At 43.8% G+C, this 25,625-nt stretch overlaps 1 protein-coding gene across 5 annotated transcripts in view; it reads left to right on the top strand.

Moving 5' to 3' along the window:
* The window catches only part of sh3gl3a (SH3-domain GRB2-like 3a), a 154,358-nt gene that overhangs the window by 105,970 nt on the left and 22,763 nt on the right, over positions 1–25,625 (top strand). For all 5 annotated transcript variants that reach the window (XM_068017608.1, XM_068017607.1, XM_068017609.1 and 2 more), the window contains one exon: positions 23,867–23,935. In XM_068017608.1, the coding sequence (XP_067873709.1) occupies positions 23,867–23,935 (69 nt within the window). Of the gene's footprint in view, positions 1–23,866; positions 23,936–25,625 lie in introns of those variants that run through there.

Here is a 25,625-nt window from a genome sequence, read left to right as displayed (position 1 = left end):
AAACCTGTCGATGAGACTCTGCAGGCACTCTTCAGTGTGAGATGTTAAAGCAGCATTGTCAGCAAAGAGTAGTTCCCTGATGAGGACTTTCCGTACTTTGGACTTCGCTCTTAGACGGGCAAGGTTTAACAACCTGCCCCCTGATCTTGTGTGGAGGAAAATTCCTTCTTCAGAGGACTTGAACGCATGTGAAAGCAGCAGGGAGAAGAAAATCCCAAAAAGTGTGGGTGCGAGAACACAGCCCTGTTTCACACCACTCAGGATAGGAAAGGGCTCTGATGAGGATCCACCATGTTGAATTGTGCCTTTCATATTGTCATGGAATGAGGTGATGATACTTAATAGCTTTGGTGGGCATCCAATCTTTTCTAGTAGTCTGAAAAGACCACGTCTACTAACGAGGTCAAAGGCTTTGGTGAGATCACTGAAAGCAATGTAGAGGGGCATCTGTTGTTCACGGCATTTCTCCTGTATCTGACGAAGGGAGAACAGCATGTCAACGGTCGATCTCTCTGCACGAAAGCCACACTGTGCCTCAGGGTAGACGCGCTCGGCCAGCTTCTGGAGCCTGTTCAGAGCGACTCGAGCAAAGACTTTCCCCACTATGCTGAGCAGGGAGATTCCACGGTAGTTGTTGCAGTCACCGCAGTCACCTTTGTTTTTATAGAGGGTGATGATATTGGCATCACGCATGTCCTGTGGTACTGCTTCCACGTCCCAGCACAGGCATAGCAGTTCATGTAGTGCTGAGAGTATAGCAGGCTTGGCACTCTTGATTATTTCAGGGGTAATGCTGTCCTTCCCAGGGGCTTTTCCGCTGGCTAGAGAATCAATGGCATGACTGAGTTCCGATTTGGTTGGCTGTTTGTCCAGCTCATCCATGACTGGTAGAGGCTGGGCTGCATTGAGGGCAGTCTCAGTGACAGCATTCTCCCTGGAGTACAGTTCTAGGTAGTGCTCAACCCAGCGGTCCATTTGTTTGTGTTGGTCAGTGATTCTGTCCCCTGATTTAGATTTGAGGGAAGTTGCAGTGGAAGCTAAGATATTCGTCATGGTTGGGTTCACAAGTATGGGAATGGAGTTGACCACCACTTCCACCCTGAAAAGAATGGCATCCAAGCTCTGTACAAAGCAAGGTTGGTGCCAGATTCCAAAAGGGTCCTTGACTGTGACCATAGGCTTTCTGGTTGGCATTTTTCTGTACGCTGCCCCATCGAAGTCCGTGTCTGAGTCCTCTGCAGCCAAACCCGTGTACGACCTGTGATGAGCTGGGGCCTCCACTACACTTTTCCCTTGCCTGGGTGCAGGCTATTCATGGCCGGTGACTTCCCACATACAGATTCCACCTCTGACCTACCCTCAAATGTACACATAATTTTTTTTTTTTTTAATTTCCAAAATATACTTTATTCATAAAAATCTGTAAAAATTACATTGCCCAACAGTTTCCAAACAGCACCAAAAAATACAAACATTGCAAGGGAGATCAGTTTCCTTCAATACTGTCATGAGTTTCTTCCCAACCCTTCCGTTTCACAATTGTCATGTCAATTACAGTTTTACATTTACAGCAATTGAGAATATTAACGATACAGTTCGAGGGGTTTCCCATGGATCGAGCCCCTCAGTCCAGCTTGGTGGGGGAATCTTACACTGTGGTCTTTCCCCATTGAGCCTTTGCTGCGGCTGCCCCAAGCTTTAGTGCGTCCCTCAGCACGTAGTCCTGGACCTTGGAATGTGCCAGTCTGCAACATTCGGTGGTGGACAACTCTTTGCGCTGGAAGACCAGCAAGTTTCGGGCAGACCAAAGGGCGTCTTTCACCGAATTGATAGTCCTCCAGCAGCAGTTGATGTTTGTCTCGGTGTGCGTCCCTGGGAACAGCCCGTAGAGCACAGACTCCTGTGTTACAGAGCTGCTTGGGATGAACCTTGACAAAAACCACTGCATCTCTTTCCACACCTGCTTTGCAAAGGCACATTCCAGGAGGAGGTGGGCGACCGTCTCTTCCCCACCACAGCCAACGCGGGGGCACTGTGCGGAGGGGGCGAGACTTCGGGTGTGCATGAAGGATCTGACGGGGAGGGCCCTTCTCAAATGTACACATACTGTCAGTTCCTGAATTTACAAGACTGGATGCATGGAGAAGCAGGTCTTTTTTGTAAGAGTGATTGGTGCCTGTTCAAAGAAGACCCACTTCTCTATGCATCCAATCGTGTGAATTCAGGAACTATCGGGCTGTTCCTTCAAACGGGAGAAATGCTGTCGTTCAAAATGACAGCTCACTGACTGGCACTGTGTCAGGACAACAATACATGAATAATAAATGCAGCCTTGCTAACTTGATCTTTTTTGCAGCTGCATCTGTGATCAGTAATGCAAATGAGTGATTCCAGGAAATTTGAATGCTATTAGCATATTCTCACTCAGATAGATTAGCATCATTTGTTAATCTTTTTCAGATGTCTTACACCAGCAGAGGAAAATTGGCCCTATTGGTTTTAGAATTAGCTGCTTACAAATCAAGCCGTGGTGAAACTTCCTGAGGCCGGGAAAACAAATGATTTTTTGTTTTTTCTTTACTAATTTGGACTCTTGGGGACTGTGGCTGAGTAGGTCCATCCAATTTCAAATTACAAGATTGTCTTGTATATTTTTCCTTTAATTGCATGTATAGAGAATTGGTGAAATTTCTAAACTGGCTAGTGTTAACATGAAAGCTTTTGCTTAAAATCATCTGAGTGGGGTTTGGCTGCCTCTGTCAAAGCAGGTCAAACTGTTTGATCTTCTAATTGACTGATGAGATGATGTGTTTATATTACAGGGCACATTATTGCAGCATTAACAGTTCTTGTATATTGCAGTCACTGGGTGTGAGATTGATTCACGTGGTATGCTTGCATTTTTGTTCTGATTTTGAGTGACAGTTTTTTGCTACAAGCTGTCTAAACTTGGGAATTAATATAAAAAAAACTTTTACTATTTCTTTGGTTCAGTTCTCTTAGTTCAGAGACCAACTATATTTCCATGATCAATCAGAACATTGACTGCAAATGCAAAATTCTCATATTTGGGAGGTAGTTGACGCTTTGAACCTCAAGGATGTGTACTTCTATGTAAGCATCAGTACCAAAATTACTTACTTACTAATCAGGTGACAAGGTTTTTGACATTTGGGTTAACTTCAGCAACAGGAGCGTTTACAAAGCGTTTCTTTGTACTAAAGACCTTTCTTTCAGCTGCTGCACCTTTACTTTTGTTTAACTCAGAGGAGATTTGATAGAGGTATTCAATATTATGAGGGATCTGGACAAATGGGGAGAAACTGTTCCCACCCGTGAAAGGATCAAGAACGAGAGGACACAGATTTAAGGTAACTGGCAAAAGTAGCAATGGCGACATGAGGAAAAACTTCTTCACCTAGCGAGCGGTTAGGATCTGGAATGCACTGCCAGAGTGTGTGATGGAAGCAGATTCAATCGAGGCATTCAAAAGGGAATTAGACTGTTATATGAAAAGGAAGAATGCGTGGGGTTATGAGGAGAAGGTGGGGGAATGGCACTGTGAATTGCTTACCAGGAGAGCCGGTGCAGAAACGATGGGCTGAATGGCCGCCTTCTGTGTTGTAATGAAGTCTGTAAACTAATAACTGAGTCTTGTGCTACTATTAAAATTTGGCAATGACCACAGTTAAAAAAGCATTGCACTTATTAAGGCAGCTTTAGTTTCTCATTAATCAAGTACAAAAGCTGGAAATTTCTTTCAGAAATGCTTGACACCAAACATTTCTGAGCTTATCTCTCAAGGATAAGATTCTTTCAGAGTAATTTAGTTTGAGGTGCAGGATTCTACTGGTAAACTATGTAAGGTTTCTCGATTCAAAGGCTTTGAATTTCTGTTCTTAGATGCTGTAGCATCCAAAATCTCTACCACTTTGAAGGCGTAATGGGTCCACTCAGTTAATCGGCAGAACTTCTTATATCTGATATTAAAGCAGATGAGATTTGTCCATTGATTTTGATAGTCACCACAATTACTTAAAACGTTATTTTCCAACAGTCTGGCTTCATCTGTAATTTTAGATCAAAAGATTTTAAACCAGGCCAAACGAATTTAATCTGGAGCTCATTTCATTTTAACATCCCCTGGTGGATGTCAAAGCTCACAAAATCACTTGGAAGATGAAAGAATTTAGTTCTTAATGCCAGTTTGGTGTCTCAACAATACTTCATTTGCATATGTCTTTCAAACCTATGTCATGCTGTTTGTTTTGAAAGGCAGGCACTTGAACCATCAGATCTTTTGGCTCCAGTCTCGGACTGTAACTTGCTCTACCATTTACAGGAATCGAACAATAGTTTTTTTTGTTTGTGCTCATCAAGTTCAGAGATGTAATAGCTGAGGCATGAAACACTGTTACCTATGTAGGATGCCCAGTATCGCTATCAGATGCTCACAGCTAAGTCTAACATTGACTAACTTGATTGATATCTTTGACATAATGGCAAGGAGTGATGAAGGCAGTGTGGTTGATCTTGTGTATATGGACTTTTAAAAGGTGTTTGACAAACTCCCACATAATGGGCTTGTTAGCAAAATTGAAGTCCATGGGAGTAGAGAGACTGGCAATGTGGATATAACATTGACCAAGCGTTAGAAAACAGAGAGTTGTTTTCAGGCACTGCTCTTTTTGATATATATTAATGACCTGGACTCAGGGATACAGGGCATAATTTCAAAGTTTGCATATAATCCGAAACTCTGAAATGTAGTGAACAATAGGAGGATAGTAACAGCCTTCAGGAGAATGTAGATAGACTGGGGAAATAGGCAGACACATGGCAGATGAAATTTTATGCAGGGAAGTGTGACGTGAAAGGTTTTGGTAAGTAGAATGAGCAATGGCAATATAAATTGTTATACAATTTTAAACAGGGTGCAAGTGCATTGAAACCTGGGTTGGTTGTTGCTTGCTCCTCCTGCGAGTTGTTGCCATCATCCTCTGTGTTCTCAGCAATTGTTGAAAGCTACAGGCCCCACCGCAGCCAGCAGCACCATGATGCAGAGAATCATTTCCTCTTTCGGACTCATAAGATGTCCTTGTTCCCCCCCTCTGCTCCCTTCTATTGTATGCCATCTTGTCCTGCAAGAGAGAGAGGAAAATGTCACTGGCTGTGCAACACTGTGTGTGATGCGCCTGCCATAGCTGAATAGCTGGAGTTATGTGGGGGCAGTGAGAAGTGGGTCTGAGGTTGGCAGCACTAGTAGATGTTTGAGGGTGTGGACAAGTATCTGGATGTTAGATGAGAGTGCTCAGGGTGTGATGCATTGAGCAGTGAGAGAGACTGGTGGAGCTGTAGGGAGGAGACATCATGCAGATGCATTCACTGAAGTTGACCATCCACATGAGGTCATTAAACCTCTTGTGGCACTTCTGCTAGGTCCTCCAGGTCCAGAGTGCAGGTGTTGACCGACCTAGCCACCTCCCGGTCCCTTCTGAGGGTGGTCCTTGAGGGGCTTCTGGCCTCCCATGAGATCATGGCATCTCTCCTCACGCACCTGCACCACGATGGCTTGTAGCGCCATATCCGTCACTATGGATCCCTCTGTTTGCCCTGGTGTTCAGTTTGCAAGAATTTCCATTGCAGCAATCTTTTTTGCAACTACCCTTTACGAGGCAGCCTGCCTGTAAGAAGAGCAGGCTGGCTTTAACATGTGATTGGTGAGGTGAGAGTGACTGCCCTTGACATCAAGGCAGCACTTGACCAAGTCTGCCATCAAGGAGCCCTAGCAAAACTGGAGTCAATGTGCATCAGGGGGAAAACACTCTGCTGGTTGGAGTCGTACCTAGCGCAAAGGAAGATGGCTGTGGTTGTTGGAGGTCAATCATCTGAGCTCCAGGACATCACTGCAGGAGTTCCTCAGGGCCCAAGGCCCAACCATCTTCAGCTGCTTCATCAATGACCACCCTTCAATCATAAGGTCCGATGTGGGCTGATGATTGCACAATGTTCAGCACCATTCGCGACTCCTCAAATACTGAAGCAGTCCGTGTAGAAATGCAGCAAGACCTGGACAATACCTCGGCTTGGGCTGATAAGTAACATTTGTGCCACACAAGTGACAGGCAATGACCATCTCCAACAAGAGAGAATCTAACCATCTCCTCTTGACATTCAATGGCATTACCATCACTGAATCCCCCACTATCAACATCCTAGGGGCTACCATTGACCAGAAACTGAACTGGAGTAACCATATAAATACCGTGGCTACAACAGCAGGTCGGAAGCTAGGAATCCTGCGGTGAGTAACTCACCACCTGACTTCCCAAAGCCTGTCCACCATCTACAAGGCACAAGTCAGGAGTGTGATGGAATACTCTGCACTTGCCTGGATGGGTGCAGCTCCAACAACACTCATGAAGCTCGACACCATCCAGGACAAAGCAGCCAGCTTGTTTGGCACACCATCCACAAACATTCACTCCCTCCACCACCGAGGCACAGTGGCAGCAGTGTGTACCATCTACAAGATGCACTGCAGCAACGCACCAAGGCTGCTTCGACAGCACCTTCCAAACCCGTGACCTCTACCACTACGAAGGACAAGGGAAGCAAATGCATGGGAACACCACCACCTGCAAGTTCCCGTCCAAATCACACACCTTCCTGACTTGGAACTATATCGCCGTTCCTTCACTGTCACTGGGTCAAAATCCTGGAACTCCCTTCCTAACAGCACTGTGGGTATACCTACCTTACATGGACTGCAGCCTTTCAAGAAGGCAGCTCACCACCACCTTCTCAAGGGCAATTATGGATGGGCAATAATTGTTGGCATAGCCAGTGATGCCCACATTCCATGAATGAATTTAAAAAAACTTGGCAAACAATGCTGTCGGGGCCCCCTGTTCTGTGCAGAGCTCGCCAGCATCGTTAAGAAACAGAGATGAGTGTTTGGAGGCACACCAGCAAGTGCCATAATCATTCAGATAAGATGTTTACACGAATTTTGCATGTTGCTTACCTCGGTCTGAACCTGTGCGTGCACATCGTGAGTCACAACTCCCACACCCAAAAATTGGTGCAAGCTAATTTCTGGGCCTCAGTGTTTAAAATTTTGATCAAGATTGTATTTTCGGTATTTAATAATAGGAAGTAATATTACAGCTCTAAAACGGTTTGTGATATTTTAAGTAGCATTATCCCCTCAACAGTAGTGTGAGTTTTGCCGTCACAGTGAATGAGCTGAAAACCAAATTGGCCACCCAAGAACCTGATCATTTCCTCCTAAGTACAAAGATCCACTTGATAAGACTATGCTTGCAATAAATGAATGTAGTGTTATTTTCATATCTTCATATTCTTCACTTGGAGAGAATAGCATAAAATAGTGGAAGCATTCACAAGGCTGGTTAACAGTCTTATCGGCTACACTGTGAATGGTCTATCTATGGCTGTAATCATCTTTCATCTTTCTAACCAGTCAATTAATTCGATATAGACTAATTTATGATTTAGCATTTTATACGCTCCTACAACCCATATAATGCCAACTACATCCACCAGATGTAAGAATCTCACTGGATACTAACCAAGAATTCAGAGTCAAAGACCAGCCCCCACACACCAGGATTGTCTCGAGCATGGATCAAATCCTGAACCTTCTAATTCTGAGATGAGAATGCTACACTCGGCCAAAGGCTCACTCCAACTAGTACAATAAACTGCAATTATTAATCTTCTTGTCTGCAGTGGGGTCTCAACTTGATATCCAGATTCAGCACAGACTAAATGGGAGGCAGAGTCGTAGTGGTGATGTCGCTGGACTAGTAATCCAGAGCCCAGCTAGTGCTTTGGGGACATGGGTTCGAATCCCACCATGGCAGATGGTGAAAATTGAATTCAACTAATAAATCTGGAATTAAAAGCTAGCAGAATGGTGATCATGAAACCATTGTCGATTGTTGTAAAAACCCATCTGGTTCCCTAATGCCCTTTAGGGACGGAAATCTGCTGTTCTTACTTGGTCTTGCCTATATGTGACTCCAGACCCACGGCAATGCCCTCTGACATGGCCTAGAAAGCCATTCAGATCAAGAGCAATTAGGGATGCGCAATAAATGCTGTCCTAGCCAGCGACACCCACATTACACAAACTAATATAAAAAAAATTCTGCTCATCCTAACTTCAGAGTGTTCAATCTAGCATCTTCTTTGGCCTCCTTGTCTCGAGAGACGATGGGTAAGCACCTGGAGGTGGTCAGTGGTTTGTGAAGCAGCGCCTGGAGTGGCTATAAAGGCCAATTCTAGAGTGACCGACTCTTCCACAGGTGCTGCAGATAAAATTGATTGTCGGGGCTGTTACACAGTTGGTTCTCCCCTTGCGCTTGTGTCTTCTTTCCTGCCAACTGCTAAGTCTCTTCGACTCGGCACTCTTAAGTCCTGCCTTTATGGCTGTCTGCCAGCTCTGGCGGTCACTGGCAACTGACTCTCACGACTTGTGATCAATGTCACAGGACTTCATGTTGCATTTGCAGACATCTTGAAAGCGGAGACATGTATGGCCGGTGGGTCTGATACCAGTGACGAGATCGCTGAACAATGTGTCCTTGGGGATCCTGCCATCTTCCATGCGGCTCAAATGGCCAAGCCATCTCAAGCGTCATTGGCTCAGTAGGGTATATATGCTGGGGATGTTGGCTGCCTCGAGGACTTCTGCGTTGGAGATATGGTCCTGCCACCTGATGCATAGTCACGAGAAATCTAGCATAGTCACAAGAAAAAGCCCCAATCTGTTTGTAACACAAAAAACACAGATTTTAACTTTTTTTATTCGTTCATGGGATATGGTTGTCGCTGACTAGGCCAGCATTTATTGCCCATCTCCAATTGCCCTTGAGAAAGTGGTGGTGAGGCTGCTTTCTTGAGCCTCTGCAGTCCATGTGGGGTAGGTACACCAACAGTGCTGTTAGGAGGGAATTCCAGGATTTTGACCCAGCAACAGTGAAGGAATGGTGATTATAGTTCCACGTCAGCATGGTGTGTGACTTGGAGGGGAACTTGCAGGTGGTAGTGGTCCCATGCGTCTGCTGCCCTTGTCCTTCTTGGTGGTAGAGGTTGCAGGTTTGGAAGGTGCTGTCTAAGGAGCCTTGGTGCATTGCTGCAATGCATCTTGTCAGTGGTACACACTGTTGCCACTGTGCGTCGGTGGTGGAAGGAGTGAATGTTTGTAGATGGGGTGCCAGTCAAGTGGGCTGCTTTGTCCTGGATGGTGTCAAGCTTCTTGAGTGTGTTTGAAGCTGCACCCATCCAGGCAAGTGGAGAGTGTTCCATCACACTCCTGACTTGTGCCTTGTAGATGGTGGACAGGCTTTGGTCAGGAGGTGAGTTACTCACCGCAGGATTCCTCGCCTCTGACCTGCTCTTGTAGCCACGGTATTTATGTGGCTACTCCAGTTCAGTTTCTGGTCAATGGTAACCCCCAGGATGTTGACAATGGGCGATTCAGCGATGGTAATGCCATTGAATGTCGAGGGGAGATGGTTAGATTCTCTCTTGTTGGAGATGGTCATTGCCTGGCACTTAAGTGGCAAGTAACATTCACGCCACACATCAGCCCAAGCTTGGATGTTGTCCAGGTCTTGCTGCATTTCTGTACAGACTGCCTCAGGCTGCTTCTTGAATGGTGCTGAATGTTGTGCAATTATCAGTAAACATCTCCACTTCTAACCTTATGATTTGAGTAACCTATTCTCCTTTAATTTGTATTCATAGCTCATAAATCTAAATCCACTTGTGCTGCACTTTATCTAGAACAATGCATGTAAGTATAGACACCAAAACTGAACATAATGTGGCCTAACTGAAGCATTGCACAAATCCAGTATTAGGCCCATTTCATTCACTTTGTTGACATGGCTCCTGGAACTTATCTTTGCACTTTAGTGGTGGTGATATATTGCCAAGATGGTTTCATTGCCCCGATTCTAGGAACTTCTTTGCCAATCTCATGTTGCAATTCTCTATGGTACAGATTTTTGTTTGTTTTTTTAAAAATATTCCAGAGTCCCTTGGTGCATCCTCTGCTTCTATCCAAGGTATTATGGGAGATTTCTGACAATCTGCTATTTCCAACATAGATTGCTATTCTATAACAACATAATAATAAAAGCAAAATACTGCGGATGCTGGAAATCGGAAACAAAAACAAGAAATGCTGGAATCACTCAGCAGGTCTTGCAGCATCTGTGGAAAGAGAAACAGAGTTAACGTTTCGGGTCAGTGACCCTTCTTCGGAACTGACAAATATTAGAAAAGTCACAGATTATAAGCAAGTGAGGTGGGGGTGGGGCAAGAGATAACAAAGGAGAAGGTGCAGATTGGACCAGGCCACATAGCTGACCAAAAGGTCACGGAGAAAAGGCAAACAATATGTTAATGGTGTGTTGAAAGACAAAGCATTAGTACAGATTAGGTGTGAATACACTGAATATTGAACAGCAGCAAGTGCAAACCTGAAAAGAACAGTGGGTAAGCAAACTGAACAAACTAAGATGAAATGAAATAAATGCAAAAAAAGATTGTAAAAAATGTAAAAAATAATGTAAAAAAAAAAGGAAGAAAAAATAACTAAAAATGAAAGTAAAATGGGGGGCTGTCATGCTCTGAAATTATTGAACTCAATGTTCAGTCCGGCAGGCTGTAGTGTGCCTAATTGGTAGATGAGATGCTGTTCCTCGAGCTTGCGTTGATGTTCACTGGAACACTGCAGCAATCCCAGGACAGAGATGTGAGCATGAGAGCAGGGGGGAGTGTTGAAATGGCAAGCAACCGGAAGCTCAGGGTCCTGCTTGCGGACTGAGCGGAGATGTTCCGCAAAGCGGTCACCCAGTCTGCGCTTGGTCTCCCCAATGTAGAGGAGACCACACTGTGAGCAGCGAATACAGTATACTACATTGAAAGAAGTACAAGTAAATCGCTGCTTCACCTGAAAGGAGTGTTTGGGGCCTGGGATAGTGAGGAGAGAGGAGGTAAATGGGCAGGTATTCTATTCTATATCCTTACTGATATATTCAGTCCAGTTACCTGCTTTATTTCCAGCTTCCCAACAATCTGCCCAGTTCTTTCATTGCGATTCAGTGGCCCTGCTATTTATAGGGAGGCTGAGGGAAGGCCAAAATAGCCAGAGAGCCCAGCTGGGCCAAGGGCGTGGGAGTCCTGCCAAACTTAATGGCAGCATCTAACTATCTTTTTGTGTTCTGTTTGCTATTTTCTGCCCAGTAGCTGGACAGACGTAACAGCCTGGCCAGCAGCTGAGAGGGGAAACCAGTGGCAAGAAGCCACAGCCAGGGACTCTTGTGGACTGTTTTTTTTAAAAAAAAGTAGTGGGTGCATTCCCTAAATTTAAGTCTTTAAGCTCATCCCCTGCCTGACTCTCCCCTGCCCACCTTGGAGGGGGAGAGGGTTAATATCGAGCTTTCTGAAAGCCCCCCCCCCCCCCCACAATATATTTGCTTGGAGAGTTAGTTATTTCAATTATTGAAGAAAAGAGAAAATGTACCAACTTAAAACAAGTAGTGTCCCTTTATACCTCACCATCTAATCTGCAGTTTGGGGTAAATTTAGTGCTTCCCCACACAGCTGCATACAAGAAGAATGTAGTGAGTGAATTTGTGGGCAAAGGTCAGCTCCCTCGCCTCTTTGTCTGCATCCCCAGCACGTGTGCCCCTACAACAAGGCTAAATCATAAAAATGTAACTACCAAAAAATGTTTATAAAGTTCACTTTGCTAAGTATCCCCATAAACTCCCCAAAACATATTTTAATTCCCTCTCCTATACCTGCTTCAACTTCACAATTTGATTTTCTAATAAGATTAATATTTGCCATTCTGACCATGTGACTAAAACGCCCTGAGCAATACTGAGGAAACCCATTGCAAACAGTTTTTAAAAATTCATTTATGGGATGTGGGCGACGCTGGCAAGGCTAGCAGTTATTGCCCATCCCTAATTGCCCTTGAGAAGGTGGTGGTGAGCTGCCTTTTTGAACCGCTGCAGTCCATTTGGGGTAGGTACACCCACAGTGCTGTTAGGAAGGGAGTTCCAGGATTTTGACCCAGCGACAGTGAAGGAACGGCGATATAGTTCTAAGTCAGGAAGGTGTGTGACTTGGAGGGGAGCTTGCAGGTGGTGGTGGTCCCATGCGTCTGCTGCCCTTGCCCTTCTTGGTGGTAGAGGTTGCAGGTTTGGAAGGTGCTGTCTAAGGAGCCTTGGTGCATTGCTGCGGTGCATCTTGTAGATGGTACACACTGCTGTCACTGTGCGTCGGTGGCGGAGGGAGTGAATGTTTGCAGATGGGGTGCCAATCAAGCGGGCTGCTTTGTCCTGGATGGTGTCGAGCTTCTTGAGTGTTGTTGGAGCTGCACCCATCCAGGCAAGTGGAGAGTATTCCATCACACTCCTGACTTGTGCCTTGTAGATGGTGGACAGGCTTTGGGGAGTCAGGAGGTGAGTTACTCGCCTCAGGATTCCTAGCCTCTGACCTGCTCTTGTAGCACGGTGTTTATATGGCTACTCCAGTTCAGTTTCTGGTCAATGGTAATCCCTAGGATGTTGATAGTGGGGGATTCAGCGATGGTAATGCTGTTGAATGTCAAGGGGAGATGGTTAGATTCTCTCTTGTTGGAGATGGTCATTGCCTGGCACATGTGTGGTGCGAATGTTACTTGCCACTTATCAGCCCAAGCCTGGATATTGTCCAGGTCTTGCTGCATTTCTACACGGACTGCTTCAGTATTTGAGGAGTCACGAATGGTGCTGAACATTGTGCAATCATCCGCAAACATCCCCACTTCTGAAGTTATGATTGAAGTAGCTGAAGATAGTTGGGCCTAGGACACTACCCTGAGGAACTCCTGCAGTGATGTCCTGGAGCTCAGATGATTGACCTCCAACAACCACAACCATCTTCCTTTGCGCTAGGTATGACTCCAGCCAGCGGAGGTTTTTCCCCCTGATTCCCATTGACCTCAATTTTGCTAGTGCTCCTTGATGCCATACTCAGTCAACTGCTGCCTTGATGTCAAGGGCAGTCACTCTCACCTCACCTCTTGCGTTCAGCTCTTTTGTCCATGTTTGAACCAAGGCTGTAATGAGGTCAGGAGCTGAGTGGCCCTGGCGGAACCCAAACTGAGCGTCACTGAGCAGGTTATTGCTAAGCAAGTGCTGCTTGATGGCACTGTTGATGACATCTTCCATCACTTTACTGATGATGGAGAGTAGGCTGATGGGGCGGTAATTGGCCAGGTTGGATTTGTCCTGCTTTTTGTGTACAGGACATACCTGGGCAATTTTCCACATTGCAGGGTAGATGCCAGTGTTGTAGCTGTACTGGAACAGCTTGGCTTGGGGCGCGGCAAGTTCTGGAGCACAGGTCTTCAGTACTATTGCCGGAATATTGTCAGGGCCCATAGCTTTTGCAGTATCCAGTGCCTTCAGTCATTTCTTGATATCACGCGGGGTGAATCGAATTGGCTGAAGTCTGGCATCTGTGATGCTGGGGACTTCAGAAGGAGGCCGAGATGGTTCATCAACTCGGCACTTCTGGCTGAAGATTGTTGCACCATTTATTCCATTATCAGAAAAACAAAAGCCCCTCACTTACTTGGATTGCCTTCAGTGGGATGTTGAAGTTAGGAATCCTGCTTTTCCTCCTCTCTCTCAAATAAATTCTCTCTATATAAAAAAAAAAATCCATAAATCTTTGAGAGAAAAAAATTCTGCAAAAATCAGCCCACTCAGGCGCCCAGGTCACATACAGAAGAATGCAAATTAACTGATAACCAAAATGATAAAACCTCTCATCGACCATTTCTGTATGGCAAAGAAAAGTTCTGTCCTTTCTTGCAGCACAAACACTGTGTTTTGTCTTCACCTTTCTTGAAAAATAAGACTACTTTATAATCCCTATAATCCTCTTGGTAAAACATCAAGCACTGGATAAATAAAAGCAAAATACTGCAGATGCTGGAAATCTGAAACAAAAACAAAAAGTGCTGGAAATACTCAGCAGCTCGGGCAGCATCTGTGGAGAGAGAGGTAACGTTAATGTTTCAGGTCTGTGACCTCTCATCAGAACTGCTGGATAAGCACTGGATAAATGAGCATACTGGCAACAAAGAGCTCAGTTTGTCTGTAATGTACCACATGATGTCTGGATTGAGAGGGCAAAGCTTAATACAGAACCTTGGTTAAACCACACTTGAGTAGTGTGCACACTTCTGGTCAACCTATTACAAAAAGAGGCTCTGGCAAAGGTGCAAACAAGATTTACAGGGATGAGAACAGAACCGAGAGGTTATACCTATCAGGAAAGACTGAACAGGCTGGGGCTCTTTTCGAGTGAAGTGCAGGCTGAGGGGTGGCCTAATAGAGATCTTCAAAGTGTTGAAGGGATTTGATGGGGTAGACAAAGAGATGTTTCCACTTGTCGAGGAATTGAAAACTAGGGGTGCAGTATATTGTAATATCTTTTGTATACCTCTCTGATGCCCTCTCTGCTGGGAGGTGTAAATGAAAATTTCCAACATGGCTTCTCCCAGCTAAGACCTCATGTTAGTTTTATTCTCTGAATACACAACAGAACCATGGTGACGAAAGGATAGGATTGGTTTTTTTTTACGTCTCATTCAAGAGATTACAGTTTGAAGAACATTCTGAAACACCTTTTGCAACGCCCAAAGTCGATTTTGAGGAAGATTGAATGATTTGAAAGGTGGTTTCATGTATCTGCAATTCGTGTTCAGCTACAACCCCGTGAGTACGTAATTTTAAAAATATGGCACTGAAGACATACTTTGGGGCAATGGGGAAATTCAACCCTAACAAAGAGGACTGGTGTAATTATGAACGAAGGCTACACATTTGGCTTTAAATCTAACAAAATTGGAGATCTGGATTAAGTGAATTTTTTCCGCAGCATGATGGGGCCAGATGCATTTTAGATGGTGTTTAATCAATGTTGCCCAAGAGTCCCCAGTACTTTGGACTATTCTGAAATAAATGAGATTCTGGACTCATTATGGCTGGACAAGGAGCAACATTGCACTCTGATTACTTTTCGTGGAAGGAAGCAGTTGCCACGTGAGTCTATTGCAGATTATATTCTTGAATTAAAGAAACAGTCTTATCACTATGGTTATGGTGCCAACTTAGAAGTCTACCTTAGCGACACGTTCATTGGATGTTTAAGGAGCAGCAAAATCCAGGCCAAGCTTTTGTTTAACGGCAATAAGCTGATGTGGAAGGAGGCCTGCGATGAAGCCACAGCCATGGAAATGGCAGGAAGAGATAGCTGCAGCTTGCAAGGAAGTTCTTTTCCTGACTCAGCAAGGGAGGTCCACCGGATTTCAGCAGGAACCAGGCAGCCAAGTTCACAGACTGAGTCAGAAATTCAGACGTGATCAGGGTAGCCACCAACCATCCAAATGCTCCCATTTCCAGTCGAAGTGCTATGCCTGAGAGAAATTCCGTCAATTCCAGACAGAATGTGGGAGTAGAGGGAACCATAATGCTCCAGGTCACAGCATTGCATCAGTCTAAGTCATGGTAGACCTAAAGCTAGATCAGGCTCCTGGAAGTCCTCAAATGTGCATATGGTAGATATAGAAACAGAAGTTGATATCAAGCAGGAAGATCAAGAGTTGTACTCAGTCAAAAAGCAAGAAAAACAACAAATGGAAGTTGAGAGAAAAGGGGCTGAAGATATAATTCCAGCACCCACAGTAAAAATGAAAGTCGGAGAGTCATAGCTTGGGTTCAGCATCAATACAGCTACAGCAGTATCTGTTAGGGTCTTGTACTCACCTTCTGACATAAGTCATATTCCCTTAAAAATTGGTGTAAAACTGACTAGTTATTCCAATAACAGTATTCCAGTATTAGGTGAAGTGAGTGTATTCCACCTTAACAATGATGCATCCTATTACTTGCCATACGTAGTAGTAGGAGGGAACAAAGTCTCCATGATGGGAAGAAGTTGGCTTAAGAACATACATTTAAACTGGGCTGAGTTACTTACAGAAGGGATCAGTAAGAATACATCTGACATTGAAGTCTGATTCAATTTTAGCAAATGAGTTACCTATAAATTACTTTACATACACAAATGACATGCCAATGTCTGCCAGAGAAATATGTGAAGAAACTCAAGAATATGGTGCTCAGTAAAGTACTCAATTATATCGTGAATGGCTAGTCTAAAGGGTGCAATGATGAGAAATTGCAGGAGTATTTCACTCATAGAAATGAACTAAGTGTAGATCAAGGTTGTCTTAAACCCCTATGGGGTTTAAGAATCATTATTCCACCAATGTTTAGAGAGATTGTTAGTGGAACTTCATTCAGAGCACAGAGAGATAGTCTGCATGAAAGAGGCAGCAGGAAGCTGTTTTTGGTATCCAAGGTCGGGATCCTGAAGAGTTGGTGAAAAGTTGTGAACTGTATCTCAGAATGAGAAATGATCCGTTCATTCCATGGTCCAATGCAAGAAAACTGTGGGAATGAGTACATGTCGATTTCTTTGAAGTGGAAAATAAAGAGTATATTGTTTTTGTCAATAGCTATAGCAAGTGGATAAATGTTGAGTTTATGCCCAACACCACAAGTGCCAAAACTACTGAGGTTTTGAGAAATTTGTTTGCAATTTATGGATTGCCAGAAGTGTTGGTTCAAGATAATGGTCCACAGTTTACATCAGAAGTATTTGAGTAAGAATGGAGTCAAGCACACTCTAATACCTCTAACACCCAGCATCAAATGGTACTGCAGAAAGAAGTGCACAAATTGTGAAGAGATGTTTGCAGAATTATTTGCTAGATGACCAGCTAGGCAGTAATTTCCATATTTCTCTTTGACACAGGCTGGACAATTTTCTGTTCTCTTACAGAATAACCCCACAGTCTACAACATGTTGCTCATCTTACGAGTTAGTGTCTGAACGTGCTCCTAGGACAAGGTTTAGTTTGCTTAAGCCAGACATCAATAGCAAGGTAAGAGAAAAGCAAGACAGAGTGAAGATGAGTCATGATACTCGAGGCATAAAATTTCAATTCAGATCAGAAGGTAATGGTGAAAAACCACCGAGATGATGAAAAGTATGTGTTTGGAGTTGTTGTAAAAAGACTCTGTATATTCACACATCTAGTGAAGATTGGTGAGAGACTTCATCAGCGTCATGTAGATTATTTGCTTGAAAGAGAAAGTCTGACAAAAGGAGAGCATGAGAAACTTCCTATAGTCAAAGTTCCTACAGTCCCAAGAGAAGATCAGGAAGGAAGCGAAAGTCACAAAGAGATTGAAAGTTTGTCAATATCACAGAATATACCTGTAGAGCAAAGTGATTCTGTGTCTTTGATTAAGACTGATAAATCAATTTCAATGTCCTAACCATTTAGTGGAGTTGGTAGTAAAAGTCAAAGTTTAGTCTGAGATGTTGAGAGAGCAGAGTAAAGCTAATGAAAATAGAAGAAGATACCCAGACAGAAAGAGAAAGAAGCCAGCTAGGCTAATAGAAAGTATGTAGGAAGGAAGAAGAAATAAGTTCTTTTCGTTACTTTGTGTCAATTATATTTTTGTTAAAGACATACTGGTGTTAAGGAAAACAAAATTTTTAACATGTAAATTACTCTGGAAACGTTGGTTATATATGTTTTAGTTTGATTACAATAATGACACACATGCAACCCAACCTGTTAAATTTCAGAGTATTATTGTATTCTGAGGAATTATGTACAAGTACCATTTTACATTTTAATACAAAATATTTACATGGGGAGGGAGTGTGGTGTATTGAAATATCTTTTTTATACTGCCTCTCTGCTGCCCTCTCTGTTGAGAGGTGTAAATAAAAGTTTCCAACATAGCTGCTCCCAGTTAAGACCTCATGGTAATTCTACTCTCTGAATATACAATAAGGGGCCATAAATATATGCCAGTAACAATCAATAAAGACTTCATGGGAAACTACTTTATGCAGAGAGTGGTTAGAATGTAGAACTTGTTACCACATGGAGTAGTTAAGGTGAATAGCATATATGCATTTAAGGGGAAGCTGGATAAGTACATGGGGGAGAAAGGAACAGAAGATTTAGATGAAGTAAGGTGGGAGGAGGCTCGAGTGGAGCATAAACCCAGCATAGACCAGTGGGGCTGAATGGCCTGTTTCTGTGTTTGCAAATTCTATGTAATATATAATTCCCCACACAGCAAGTCCATAATTGTGACTTGTCAAGCACATTTTCCCCAGAAAAAGAACCATTTTGTTTGCAGTCACCTCCAAGTAGTGATTAACAGATTGGCCTGTGGTCAAGCCATCCAAAGATAAACTCTCATTCAGCTTGCAGCAGGGAACCTCACTAAAAGGGCGCAAACATTGAAAATAAGTGTGCAACACTGCAGTGTAAGCTATCCAATCTGCACCTTTCTTCAAGGGAGGCCCACCACTGACAATGCAGGGGCCCTGAATTTAGCTTCTAAATAAGGGAGAAAAAATAATTGAAAATAATCATGAGGAATCTAATATTAATCCATATAACTTCCTGTAGTATGCAGGTTTAAATAGCTGCAATTCTAAGTTGAATCAGCATTGGGAAAACAAAGAGAATTTCTTTTTTGTGGCATCTAAGAAGTGACAAAACCAACTGCATTCAAATTAGATTGAAGTGCTGAAGCACAAACTTTTCTTAAGTGATTCATCAAAGTGCAGTTTTGGACCTGACTGAAATTTGTATTCTTCATTGTGGATGCAACATAAACCAAACCAGTTTAGTCTGTGTGTTTCTACCTAAATCTTAGCCGAAAATGAATAGTTGGCCTTGTACATCAACAAAATACTCCAACATTCGATCCTTTGATTTATGGTTGGAAAGGAAGATGTTGATATGTACTTGTGTGATCCCAATGGGTGATTAGCATTGGACTGGCTTCAGAATCTGTGCAGCCCTAGGCAACCCTACATCATAGGAATGTTGCAATTTTAAAATAATGCGAGGAGTTCAGATAGTCAGTTTGTTTTAAATCAAGTGCTGCTTTGGGCTATTTGTGATGCCATACTGCTGTCCTGAGAGGAATACATTAAATTTGTTCCAATGTCACTCGTCCTAATCAATGTCTTCATCTGTGGCACGTATTGGATGGCATTGGAGTATTTATTGCAGCCATTTCTGAAAGGACAATGGCGCTTCTTTCTACAGATGATATTGCGCCATTGCTGGACTTCCGTAGGGTTCAGAATGCCTTACTTGACAACTTGAATAGTTGCCAAGCCATTGAATAATGTCCTATCATGGTGCTGTATGGGTCAAGAGAGGAATCCAAAGGTATAGATTAGTCCCCAATTGTTGAAGCATATTAGTATTTGGGGGTTCTATGGATGCCATCTTTGACTAGACACAAAGTATTCAGACTTTGCTATGAGGGGATGTAGACTATGAGCTCTTCGATCTTATTCATCTTATGTCTGTTGACAGTGGAATCCCAATGCAGGGTAAGCTCGCGGTGTATAAGATGTATCCAAACAATAGTTGAGAGCTCCTCAGCCTACAACCAAAAAAGGTGCCTTAGCCAAGTGCCAGGTTTGGGGCCAAGCTGCGAGTTAGATTTGTGATACAAAGGGGAAATGGTTGGGGGAAAGGACCTTCTCAGTATCTTGCCAGTGGACATATCCCTTTCCCTGAGCACCTTGATTAAGAAGCTTGTGTCAAATAACCCAGAAATGGAAACATTGGACATGGATGTCTAGAACATTGGGTTGGATGCCATATCCAAAGTTTTCTGCTTTGGATCTTCCACCACTCTGAAGATAGATGTCAGTCTTTTGCCTGAGGCCACAATCCTGTATCTTGGAATGACAGTTGCTGGCATGCATTATCTATAGCTGGGTATAAGATGGACACATTTATATCCAGACTCAATGCCTAACATGATTTTTAAAAATTCTTTCTTAGGATGTGGGTATCGCTGGCAAGGCAAGCATTTGTTGCAGATCCCTAATTGCCCATGAGAAGGTGATGGTGAGCTGCCTTCTTGAACTGCTACTGTCCATCTGGTATAGGTAGACCCACAGTGTTCTTGGGATGAGAGTTCCAGGATTTTGACCCAGTGGCAGTGAAGGAACGGTGATTATAGTTCCAAGTCAGGATGGTGTGTGACTTGGAGGGGAACTTGCAGATGGTGGTCTTCCCATGTGCCTGCTGTGCCTGGACTTCTAGGTGGTAGAGGCCAGGGCTTTGGAAGGTGCTGTCGAAGGAGGCTTGGCAAGTTGCTGCCATACATTTTATATATGCTACACAATGCTGCCACTGTGTGCACTGGTGGTGGAGTGAGTGAATGTTTAAGTTGGTGGATGGATGCCGATCAAGCAGGCTGTTTTGTCCTGGATCGTGTCGAGCTTCTTTAGTGTTGTTGGAGCTGCACTCATCCAGGCAAGTGGAGAGTATTCCATCACACTCCTGCCTTCTGCCTTGTAGATGGTGGACATTGCTTTGGGGCGTCAGGAGATGAGTTACTCGCTGCAGACTTCCCAACCTTTGACCTGCTCTTGTAGCCACAGTATTTATATGGCTGGTTCAGTTAAATTTCTAGTCAATGGTAACCCCTCAGGATATTGATGGGGGATTCAGCAGTGGTTGAATGTCGAGGGGAGATGGTTAGATTCTCTCTTGTTCGAGATGGTCATTGCCTGGCACTTGTGTGGCACGAATGTTAATTGCCACTTATCAGCCCAAGCCTGGATGTTGTCCAGGTCTTGCTTCATATGGACACGGACTGCTTTGTTATCTGAGGAGTTGCAAATAGTACTGAACACTGTGCAATCATCAGCGAATATCCTCACTTCTGACTTTTTGATGGAGGGAATGTCATTGATGAAGCAGCTGAAGATGGTGGGGCCTAGGACACTACCCTGAGGAACTCCTGCAGCAGTGTCCTGGGCTGAAACGATTGGCTTCCAACAACCACATGCTTATTCCTTTGTGCTAGGTATGATTCCAACCAGTGGAGAGTTTTCCCTGTGATTCCCATTGACTCCAGTTTTGCTAGGGTTCCTTAATACCACACTCGTTCAAATGCTACCTTGATGTCAAGGGCAGTCACTCTCGCCTCACCTCTTGAATTCTACCTGTCGCAGATGCATCAGTCCATGACAGTATTGCTAGGAGTGACTGCTGCACAGTCCTTGTGGAGACCAAATCCTGTCTTCACACTGAGGATACTCTCCATCATGTTGTGTGGCACTACCACTGTGCTAAATGGGATGGATTCAGAACAGGTTCAGGAGTTCAAAGCTGGACATCCATGAGGCACTGTAGGTCATTAGCAACAACAGAATTGCATTCGACCACAATCTGTAACTTCATGGTCCAGCATATCCCTCACTCTACCATTGCCTCAAGCCAGGGGATCAACCCTGGTTCAATGAGGAATGCAGGAGAGCATGCCAGGAGCAGCACCAGGCATACCTAAAAATGAGGTGCCAACCTAATGAAGATACAAATTAGGACTACTTGCATACTAAACAGAAGCAGCATGCTATAGACAGAGCTAAGCAATCCCACGAGCAACAAATCAGATCAAAGCTCTGCAGTCTTGCCACATCCAGTTGTGAATAGTGGTCGATAATTAAACAACTAACAGGAGCAGGAGGCTCCACAAATATCCCCATCCTGAATGATGGGAGAGCCCAGCACGTCAGTGAAAAAAACAAGACTGAAGCATTTTCCACCATCTTCAGCCAGAACAGCTGAGTGGGCGATGTATCACGACCTCCTCCTGAGGTCCCCAGCATCACAGATGTAGTTATACTTGGATTTCCAAATGCATGCAATAAGGTGCTACACAAAAGGTTAATAGGCAAGACAAAGGCTCACAGCGTTGGGGCTAATATATTAACATGGTAGAGGATTAGTTAATGGGCAGGAAGCAAAGAGTAGAGATTAATGGGGCATTTTCAAGTTGGCAGGCTGTAACTAATGGAGTGCTGCAACCACGTGATATCAAGAAACCGCTGAAGGCATTAGATACAGCAAAGGCTATGGGCCCTGACGACATCCCTGCAATTGTACTGAAGACTTGTGCTCCACAACTAGCCACACCCCTAGCCAAGCTGTTCCAGTACAGCTACCACACTGCCATCTACCTGACAATGTGGAAAATTGGCCAGGTATGTCCTGGCCACAAAAAGCAGGATAAATCCAGCCCGGCCAATTGCCGCCCCCATCAGTCTACTCTCAATTATTAGCAAAGTGATGGAAGGCATCGTCGACAATGCTATCAAGCAGCGCGTACACAGCAATAACTTGCTCACCAATGCTCATTTTAGATTCCACCAGAGCCATTTGGCTACTGAACTCATTACAGCCTTGGTCCAAGCATGGACAAAAGAGCTGAATACCAGAGGCAAGGTGACAGTTGACTGCCCTTGACATCAAGGCAGCATTTGACCAAATGTGGCATCAAGGAGCCCTAGCAAAATTGGAGTCAATGGGAATCAGGGGGAAAACACTCCACTGATTGGAGTCATACATAGCACATAGGATGATGGTTGTGGTGGTTGGAGGCCAATCATTTCAGTCCCAGAATATCACTGCAGGATCTCCTCAGGATAGTCTCCTAGGCCCAATCATCAGCTGCTTCATTGAAGCCCTTCTCTCCATATTAAAGTTAGAAGTGGGGATCTTGACTGATGATTCTACAATGTTCAGCACCATTTGTGACTCCTCAGTTACTGAAGCACTGATGCTTGCAGCGCTCCATTAGTTCCAACCTGCCAACTTGAAAATGCCCCGTTTATCTCTACTCTTTGCTTCCTGTCAATTAACCAATCCTCTATCCATGTTAATATATTAGCCCCAACTCCGTGACCCCTTGTCTTGCCTATTAACCTTTTGTGTAGCACCTTATCGCATGCCTTTTGGAAATCCAAGTATAACTAAATCTATATGTTCCCCTTTCTCTATCCTCATTGTTCGATCCTCAAAAAACCGCAATAAATTGTCAAACACAATTTCTCTTTCATAAAACCACGTTGACTCTGTCTGATCATACTATAATCTTCCAAGTGCATTAAGACTTCCTTAATAGATTCCAGCATTTTCCTGATCTGATGTCAGGCTATCTGGCCTGCAGTTCCCTGTTTTCCCCTCCCTTCTTTCTCGCATTTGCTAACTTCCAATTTGCTGACACCATTCTAGAATCTAGGGAATTTTGGAAAATCATAAACAGCACATCCACTGTCTCTGCAGCTACCTCTTTTAGAACCCTGGGATGTAGGCCACTCCACTCCCTTCATTTGCCTGTTCTATCGTAGTCCTCTGGGTCCACTTTTGACATCTTTTTCATCCCTACACTCTCCTTCCATGTGTCCCAAACCCTGCCTTCTCTCAACCTGACAGCATTTCTTGCTCTCCATTGCATTTCAAAATTTACTAGATTCACCCTCACAAACAAGATATCCCTTGCCCATGATCTCATCTTTGAAGGGTACATTGACATTAGAAGACTGATAGAGACCTGACCTACTGATGGTAGCTCCTCTCCCTCTCAAAGGTTGCCTCACCTGGCTACATCTCTATCTTCTCCTCCATTCTTGTTCATTCATATGGTTTCTCCTCCTGTATTCACATGGGGATCGCATACAGTGTATCCATTTGCTACTCTTCAGGAGTATGAGCAACATAAATTAATCGCTGTTTTTTATTAAATGTATTGCAGATTTATGTTTAGCTGCTAATTGTATTTGTATTTTCATGTACAATACATTTGTGTACAGCTGGCTTTTTGACATTTTTAATGTTTTTGTTTTTCAGTTTGTTAGTGAAAAAATGGGTGGAGCTGAAGGAACAAAACTAGACGAGGACTTTGTAGAAATGGAACGGGTAAGTAAAGGTGCTCCTATGTAAGCAAATAACAATAGGAACAAAAAAAAATCAAGTCGATGGTTAAATGCAACAAATATTTCAAATGTTGTATACGAGAGAAAATATTTGAAATCCCTTGAATAGTTTATACCACAGCCTTGTCGATTGTAAGATGTGAGTTTCATTTAGGAAGAGAGATTTGAAAAATTCGGGCTTTCAGCTAAAGCAGACAAGATGATGTGATCGAGGTCTTCAAAGTTATGATATTTACCACAAGGTAAGTAATGATGGACTCTTTCCACTGGCTGATGAGATGGTAATTAGAGGGATTAAATTTAAACTAATCTCAAAAAGAATTGAGGGTGAGCTTATTAAAAAAAGCTGTGTCTTTTCACACAGTCAGTGGTTAGTGTGTGGAACTACCTGGCACCTAAGTGGCTGAAACAGAGTCCATAAATTCTTTTAGAAAGTAATTTGAAAATGAAGAATAATAAAGGGCATGGAAAATGATTAGGAGTTTGGGATTAGATGATGTGGCTGATATGGAGGAAGAAACCAGCACCAGGTTGATGGGTTGCTTCAGTTGCAGTGTTCTATGGTTAGGTGTAGTCACCATATCATACGAAATACAACAGTACTGTTAGAATATTCGGACTCAAAACAGCTTATTCTAAAGTGTGTAGAGTGCCACCTGCTGTCTAATTTATAAATCCTGCCAAAAAATGTAAATACCTGATTCTTGGAAAGATTAGGTTAAGTTTTAACTTTTCAAACTATTTAATAGCTGGGATGGGTGGGGTCGAATTATTATCCTGTCTTTAAAGATATTTTTCACAAAGCCTGCAACATAATTTATTCCCCAACTGATGGAGCAAACAGGCAGCAGCAACTTGAATTTATATAGCACCTTTAACTTAGAACATCCCAAGGCGCTTCACAGGAACATTATTAAACAGAATTTGACAGTGAGCCACAAAAGGAGATATTGGGTCAGATGACCAAAAGCTCGATCAAAGAGGTTTTAAGACGTGTCTTAAAGGAGGAGACAAAGGTGGAGAGTTGTCGGGAGGGGATTCCAGAGCTTAGGGCCGAGGCAGCTGAAGGCTCGGCCCCCAATGGCGGAGCAATGAAAATCGGGAATGTTCAGGATGCATGAATTGGAGAAGCGCAGCTCGTTCCCAGATGTCGACCTTCTGCGAGGAGATACTCCAGTGCGGTCCAGAGCGATGGACCAATTTTCCCCTACTGCAACTCAAGTACATACTGTACGTTCATTTGTTTACTGCAGTATTTCAGATTAGACTGGGAATTCACTGTGTTTGATACCAGCAATAAACCCACATCCTGCTTATGTGCATTACAATCTTAGACTGGATGTTTTTAAATTTGCAAATCACTCTTTGGCCTCCATATCTCGAGAGACAATGGGTAAGCACCTGGAGGTGTTCAATGGTGTGTGGAGCAGCGCCTGGAGTGGCTATAAAGGCCAATTCTAGAGTGACAGGCTCTTCCACAGGTGCTGCAGAAAAATTTGTTTGTTGGGGCTGTTACACAGTTGGCTCTCCCCTTGCGCCTCTGTCTTTTTTCCTGCCAACTGCTAAGTCTCTTCGACTCGCCACACTTTAGCCCCGTCTTTATGGCTGCCCGCCAGCTCTGGCAAACGATGCCTCCCACGACTTGTGATCAATGTCACAGGACTTCATGTCAC

This window comes from Heterodontus francisci, chromosome 38 (assembly GCF_036365525.1).
Source record: "Heterodontus francisci isolate sHetFra1 chromosome 38, sHetFra1.hap1, whole genome shotgun sequence".
Taxonomy (NCBI): domain Eukaryota; kingdom Metazoa; phylum Chordata; class Chondrichthyes; order Heterodontiformes; family Heterodontidae; genus Heterodontus; species Heterodontus francisci.
This window is presented reverse-complemented; position numbering and strand designations above follow the sequence as displayed.